The following is an 8,087-nucleotide window of genomic DNA, read 5'->3' on the forward strand; positions in this document are numbered from 1 at the left end:
CTTCTTCCCAAATGAGCCAATGAGGCCTTTCCAGGTTGTCATATGGAATAGCAAACCTTTGGGTAAAGCAAACGCATGTAAATCCTGTCTTGCGTATTGCTTTACAAAATAAGTGGGCCTCTGTAACGAAGAGGGCCATGTGGTACTAGTTTTCAGCACTGATCATGAGCTCCTTGGCAACTGCTTGCAGTTGTACAGAAAGCCTAGGACCTTGGCACTTGAAGCAGAGAATTTCTGGCATGAGACCACCACCAGAGGGGCATGGTACCAGCAGAGGAAGAGAGGCCACATGGAGAGTGAGGAAGGGTCAGGTAGGCACTCAGTTCCATAACTGCAGTGGGTATGTAAACAGAATTACCACAGCAGTGAAAAAATTTGTATTTCCTGCTGCATGTAACCGAGCTTCTGAACCTTTGCTGTATATACTATAGCTTTGGTTAAAAGGGGATTATACTCAGTCCTGATAACAACATTGCATGGGTTGGTGCTTGACTGGGTATCACACTTGTCAGTTTAATCTGCCTGGATATCCCTTTCAGACTATTTCTTCCTGCCAGTTTAATTCTGTCTCACACACACACACCCCCAAAAAAACCCCAAAGCCCCCCAAAACATAAAAGGGCAAGAGTTCAGAGATATGCCTGAGCTTTTCAGAGAGAGAAAACATTCAAGCATCTGAAATTTAACTTTGTGCTGATTTTGGAGAACAGATCCAATTTCTAACCATCACATTGTAAAGATATTGCTATTTATGAAACTGAGTTTCATGTTTGTCCTGTGAACTGAATTTTTTGGTGTGAAAGATTTTGCTTGGTCAGAAGCTGATATTAAGTTCACCAGTTTTCACAGAGTTCCCAAACTATATCCAGGTGGTTTTCTTACAGTTGAAATAATAATGCTTTTCATGTATGTCACTGGCAAGTACATGCATGCAATGTTTCTCCTTGTTATGCTGATCACCTTTCATTACCCAGGTAATGAAAATCTGAGTTTCCATTTTAAGGAATAACCAGTATATTTCTGCCATGCATACTTCAGTATATGATGAAATACGTTCATCCAATTTTTGCAATAATTTGTGCCTACTTTCTCTGAATAGAAAATTTGGAAATGTCCTAAGCCCCATAAGGAAGGCATCCAACATGCCTCTATTTTGTATGCATTGTGTTTTTGAACATTACAGCTGTCTTCCTGTGGTATAGTGTGTCTTTAAAACAGTAAGTACTACCAGCCACATTCCTAAGTGGCTGTGTTTATAAGCCGAGCTGTAAATGTGTGAGATCTACAACACGCTGTTGTCCTTGTACCATTTTCTCTGATCTTGAAGCTCACAGGTCTTGAAACTCATAGGGGAGCTGATGGCACTGTGTGTTTATGCACGTTATGTTGTTTGCCTCTTAGTACAGTCAAGTTTTTTTCTGCTTGGTCCCCACAAGACGACCTTAAAATATAATCCATCTGCAGCTTAGAGTGTTAGTTTTTGATGAAGCAGCAAACCATAGAAGGCAGAGAGAGTAAAGAAGATGGTGTGGGTAGCTCCTTTCACTATTTCTGTCAATATTCTGTCTTCTAATTTTTTTGAAGTCACATAGATACGTAGAATCTGTGAGTGTGGTAAGTGTAGAATGAGGATGCTGACATAAAATCCCAGAATGATTTGAGATGGGAAGGATCTTAAGATCATCCAGTTCCAACCCCCTGCCATGGGCAGGGACACCTTCCACTAGACCAGGTTGCTCCAAGCCCTGTCCAACCTGGCTTTGAGCACTGCCAGGGATGGGGCAGCCACAGCATCTCTGGGCAACCCGTGCCAGCACTTCATCATTAGTATGTGCTTTGCTAGAGATGTTGCAGTGCTCTAAGAAACTAGAGTTTTGGAAAATAAGTTATTTTGTTTTTCCTGGAATAATATAGCTTGTGAAAGAAATTAATAAATGCCATTTTCCTTTTTTGTCACGTTGTACCCTAATGTTTCAAGGCAAAAGCTTTGTGCCCACATTGTATAAGCAGATACACTTTTAATTTATTTCTGCTTGCCAGTATTTCTGATGTAGATGTTTGATGAGTGTTAGCTGTCTGGATTTGCAGCCAGATCACGATTAGGATGATTCCACTGAGGCAAGCTGGGTTCCAGATGTTTGTCACTTGTTTGTTACTGTAGTTATGGCAGGAGCCTATCTTTGTTCCTGTTACTTTCTTAACAGTATTGTCTCTTGGGGAAGAAAGTATCAAATGTTAAGATAAGCCCTAGTTACTGTAACAAGGTTTGGAAGAGCCTGGATTTTGCTATTGGAAAGGCAGAAGAGTTTTAGGACTGTTTTTCATAGTTAGAAAAACCTTTTATAAGTTTGTTATAAGTTTGTTATAAACCAATTCATCCTAGTGCTAGTGCATGCATGTTTATTTCCCCTGGGAAGTGTGAAACCTCTCTAAGAGCTACAACTATTCTGGTCCTTGTTAACCTTGCCTGGAGAGGTAATTATTGTGTCTCTTGCAGCCCAATTTAATGGAAGTGAGAAACGGCAAGCATCTCCTTCTCCTTCAAATGACCAGCGCAGGCAGTTAAGAGCACCTGGAGGAGGCTTTAAACCCATCAAACATGGCAGTCCAGAGTTTTGTGGGATCCTGGGAGAGAGAATAGATCCAACTATTCAACTGGAAAAGCAGATGTAAGTAATTGCTCTCTAGCTCTTTGCCTCCTCAATTACAGAAGCAGCAAGTGACCCAGATCCTCCTGTCTAGTCCCCCCTCCTCAGTTTCCCCTGTGTTAGTGGTCTCAAGAAGCTATTCCTATTAATCCTGTGATTAACTTTTGTGGGAGACAAAATACTTTTAAACAGGATACTCATCTCAGGTACAGTGAAATTTGTCTGCCAAGAATGTGCAATTATTCCACTTTCAACTGTGTTGGTTACATTGCATTAGGGAAAACAGGTGTATATCACCTATATACAAATTGTGCTTTAAAGCTGCACAGATTCCATATCTTTGTGGCTGTATAGCATGTTTCTAGTACCTCAGACGTACCTTGCTTCTGTCTGTAATACTGCTTCAGGGAGAGACTGATGAGACCACTTTCAAAGCTCTTCAGAAAAGAGACTTATTTCAACTCCGGTGGTGTCAAGCTTGAGGGTGGTATTTAGAGGTGGTTTTGTCAACTCCAATCTCAAGTTCAGGGGGAATTCCCTGGTGTGAATGTCTGGTATACACAAAGGTGGCCTCAAGTCCTTCCTTATCGTTACCCTTCCTTGAACCACTTGGACAGACTGGCTTGTGTGATGGAATGACCCACTGTCCCATGTTATACCAAAGGTACAGCCTCATAGAAAGGGCCAGAATCCCTTGTTACACAAAGAAAAAAATATAATCTTTTTGTGGAGCAATTTGCACAGGTTACGCTGATATTTCTGAGCACTGTGAAGCCAGTGGATTCACTCAGAAAAGCAAAGAAGTCATGTCTTGAATGCCTGAAGGCAGTCCCACTCCAGACACTGTCACTCTAAGTTGGATGCAGAGTCTATTTTCACAGGAGAGGGAGGCCATACTTTATCATGGATGTGAATGCGCTTTTTGTGAGAATACTTTGTTCCTCAGTGTAGCAGTATTGAGAGGATTAGCAATGCTTTTGCACTTCTCATCCTCAAGAGGAGAAAATCCCCCTCTGTCATTTGTGTCTGAGAGAAGGTAGTTCCAGAAGTTCCTTTTCCTTTGACATTCCATTTTACATACAATATACAGAAACTTAAGTTTGAAACAAAGAATAATATCATTCGCATACCCATCATAGTCCATCTAATCAACATCAACCTTTGAATCATCTGCTCATTGACAGATCGTATACTTACCTCCAACAGACGAACTAGCAACCACTATTGTGAAATTGCTCACTGATAGTATTACATAAATCACTAAAAGGCTATAAATTCGACTGTAAAATTTGGTCTTCAGGTGTGGGTAGTTCCACCATACCCCAAAAAATACATTTGAAATACTGGAGAAAGTTAAGCATCTGCTAATTAACTTTTGACTCATAAATATATTGTTGTGTAGTTCTCTCTTTTAGTATAACCTCAGTTATACTGAGGTTATATATTGTGGTATAGATATAATTGGTACATATAATATATAAATATAATTGATAAAAACAACTGAAAACTCATAAAACTAGTTTTGCTCCAAGTGCTAATCACTTGAGATTCTGTTTGGTTCTTCATTATGCAGGATCAAACCTGAATTGAATGCACAGTTGACAATAATCAGAAAGTGGTACCTTTCTGGTACCTTAGATTATTCATAGTCATTCAAACTGCTGAAGTTTTAGTAGTATGAGACCTCTCCACAGTACATGCCAAACCATTCCATCTCTCTATACAAAAATGGAATCTGTTTTTGTAGAAAGGAATAGAAGATCTAGAGGAAAGAAAGCATGCAAGTGGACAAGTAGATTAGCAAGTTTCCCAAACAGGGAGAAATACCAAGGCGTAATAATATATCAAGAAAATACTTTTAGTTGTTTAGTTGTGAATAAGAAATTTGTAACTATGAGCTTAGTAACTCATGGATCCAGGAGAGTTGAATGAATTTGTTCCATTTCTTCAATAACAGTGATAAGAAGAAAGTGTTTTCTGCTGTTTCAATTATCTTCTTGAAAGTGAATCGCTCCCAGCCTTATGTACAAGATCTGGTGACTTCCTGTTTTGCTCTGACCAATTCAGAAACAGAGTAGTGTTGTGCATTATATAAGATGTAATAACTTATTATACTCACTGTATAATTGAGGCAGCTGTCCTGTCTTCAGTGGAGCTGTGGCCACTTCAGCTGCAGCTGAAACCTGGCCATTGAGAAAGTAAGGGACATCAGGAAGAATATTCTATAAACCACAGTCAGGATGCTTTTAGTCCTGGGGGAAGATCCTGATAAAGGTCAAATTGTGTGATTATGTTTGAATTTTGCTATCAGGTTAGCACTGTATTCCTGTTTTCCAGGATATCTTAGAAGGTGTGTATGTCTTCAGGTTTTTGTAGCTCATGCTTTTGCATTGTTATCTTTCAGAAGTTGTCATTTACCTATTTTGTCTTTGACCTGCACAAATACCTGTATGTTAACATTTGAAAAATAAACACACCCAGGGCAAACAGACCCATTACAGTTGAAACATCGGATTTGTCAGGAACTTTTGGTTATTGCACCATGCTTATCTTGCTACCTAGCTGGAACAGGAGCAATCTCAGTGTTCCATTTACATGGGCATATGATTCTCAAGCAATTACACTGCTGGCTACTGCTCTTTACTCTCAGCTGTAGCCAAAACAGCTTGCATAGGTCACTTGTGAATCAGATATTGTCCATCAGCAGTTGTCTTCATACTTCACTGCTTTTCTTCCAACTCGTTTTAAAAGCAGGTTTTGCTTCCTGAAAGCACCCTGCATTCTTTTTCTGTGAATCTCTCTGATAACTAGGGAACACCAGATCTGAACAATATATGAAATAATTCCTTCTGAATGTCAGAGTCCAGGGTATCTCCCTGGTTTTGGCTGGGTCAGAAAATAATATAGAAATAGGAAATAGCTAATGAGAATAATTTTTAGACTGTCCTAAAACCATTTTCTGATTCACACTTAGAGTTAATATTCTTCCCTTACACTCAGAAGACAACCTAGTATTTAAATTACTTATTCAGAAATATCCTTCAGCAGTAAGTATCCCATGGGAGATAGGGAGAACATCCCCTGAAAACATTTGCATCTCTGTCTCAATTTTATTTGTGAAGTGATGGAACTGCCAGAGCCTCCCTTTCTAGTCTGTCATAAATATACAAATTTATAAACCTCCTTTTTAGCTTTCTCTAATGAAGACTCTGGTTGTAACCAGGCACACAATGAATTTTTAATTTGAGCACCAACTTTTGTGTAGCACATTCATCAGATTTGACATGGAGCTGGCATCAGCACAAGGTAGTTAAGAGCATGACTTCTGTCAAAGGGATCTGTCTGGTCTTTATTCACTTTTTAGTTGGAACATCTCCCTTAGAGTAAGTTCAGCAGATAAATAAAATTACAATAAATGGAAAAAACCTTTTTGCACAAGGCCAATGACAGTTCCTGGTAATAACACTAGAAAGCATTCCTGATGTATGCATTATCCTGCTTAGGCAGGCATGGTAGTGTCACATTGTGCTTTGAAGTCCATCTGTCAACTGCAGGAAGGGAGAGATCTTCCTCAGAGATGTGACTGACCCAGTGCAGGACCAGGCACATTACATTGCTCTGGAAACTTGAGAGAAGGGTCAGTGTTCACTACTGTGACTGTGAGATTTTAATTGCTGATACAGAGCAGCATGTGCTGAGGAGGTTCTTTGTTTGCAGTGGTCAGTTTAGTGGAGAACCCAGATTTTCTCTCCCCATTTCCTTTCTTCCCTGAATCGATCACACTCACTCCACAGATCCACGAGAGATGTACTTAAAGCACTCCGATATGTCATAGCTATGTTGAGAACAAGCGTCTTTGTTACAGATCTTCACACTTCATCACTTTTCTTCTTTCTCAAAGATTTATTTTAGCAAAAGTTTTCCACTGTTAACTTTCATATTCTTCAGATGCAGTTTTCTTTGTTTGCCTTTGTTTAATTTCTTTTTGTTCTTTTGTATATTAGTTGAAATATTGATATATCACAGATAATGCAAGCATTGTGCTTTTTATCCATAATACAGATTTATAAGATATCCATATGATACTAACCATTATTCATCCCTTAAAGAAAACAAGTATTGAAAGGAGTATGAGTTGGAATGTGTGTACTAATCTCTCTGCTTTTTCCTAGATGGTATCATGGAGCCATCAGTCGGACAGATGCAGAAAACCTGTTACGTTTATGTAAAGAGTGTAGCTACCTTGTAAGAAACAGTCAAACAAGCAAGCATGACTATTCTCTTTCACTGAAGTAAGTACTTATCAGTAAAACAGTAAATGTAATGTAATAAATAATAAAGGTATTTTATAAGCTATAACTTCTCCCGTACGAGAATAGAAAATGATCCAGTCTGTTGCTGCAGTGGTTCAGCTCAGAAGGGCACCCAGTCAGTTTGAGACTGTCAGTGTGCATAATATATAGTGACAGTCACTGAATTAGGACCTTGCGATTTGGGGATCTTAAGAGATTTTTAGTCTTCATTTGGTGCCTATTTAACGAAATGAACCTGCTGCTTCTGCTTCAGGGTGGATAAGCAACTGTATTGTTTGAGGATTTTATTTCTTTGCTTCATACATGGAAGGAAGGCTTTTTGTGGTTTACTGTGGTAGACCTGTACAGTATTGCTACAATTCTTGAAAGTAAAAAGCCCAGGATCAATAATGAAAGACCTACAGAATTAGGAAATGAGCATTGTTCCAGTCTCAGTACTGCTTTGAACTTGCCACACCTACCTTAGACTGATTAGGATACAGTATGTATTTTGGCTTCAACGTGTCATAGAGTGGTTTGGGTTGGAAGGAACCTTCAAAGATCATCTAGTCCAGCCCTCCTGCTATGGTCAGGGACATAAGCTCACTTGAATTTCCAGCAAAGGAAGTTTCCAGGCACTCTCTGCAGGAAAGCAAGAAGCCCTTTTACCTTGGTATAGGTTGTACAAGTGCGAAGAGAATTGTTTCCTTTTTTTCGTTGTTACAGGGTAGGGTCTGATGTGGAACCTACCATTCCAGGTAGGTCTGGGATACAGGCCTGCTTGCCTTTTTTACTAGCATTACTCATGCCAGTTTGGCTTTTACATGGTTTCTTAATAGGTCTGTTCTGGAGACACATTTTACTGCTGGGGGATGATGATAAAAGGTACACTTCCACAGACAACATCAAACCTAATCCTTTTTACATTCATAAATTCCTTAGAAATAAGGGGCCACATCTACTCCACCTTGATTTAGTCTGCTGGTCTAAACTAGTGAATACATATTGGGTTTGTATCTCCACTTAGGGTTGTGTAGAAGTGCATGTCCTGTGTGATGGTCAAAGAGATTTCAAGACTGTTCTTTCGGTTTTGTTGACTTCACTGAATTGGCTAAGCCAGCGTTCAGGTGTCTTTTTTCTCTTTTCC

The 8,087-nt window shown here is 39.4% G+C and overlaps 1 protein-coding gene across 1 annotated transcript in view; it reads left to right on the forward strand.

Annotated features, from left to right (window-relative positions):
* The window catches only part of SHB (Src homology 2 domain containing adaptor protein B), a gene marked incomplete at its 5' end in the record, with an annotated part of 43,283 nt that overhangs the window by 25,585 nt on the left and 9,611 nt on the right, over positions 1-8,087 (forward strand). Inside the window, 2 exons of the mRNA XM_010014702.1 lie at positions 2,498-2,669; positions 6,821-6,940. Of these exons, the coding sequence (XP_010013004.1) occupies positions 2,498-2,669; positions 6,821-6,940 (292 nt within the window). The remainder of the gene's footprint in view (positions 1-2,497; positions 2,670-6,820; positions 6,941-8,087) is intronic.

Source organism: Nestor notabilis, unplaced genomic scaffold, assembly GCF_000696875.1.
Source record: "Nestor notabilis isolate BGI_N333 unplaced genomic scaffold, ASM69687v1 scaffold9485, whole genome shotgun sequence".
Lineage (NCBI taxonomy): Eukaryota > Metazoa > Chordata > Aves > Psittaciformes > Psittacidae > Nestor > Nestor notabilis.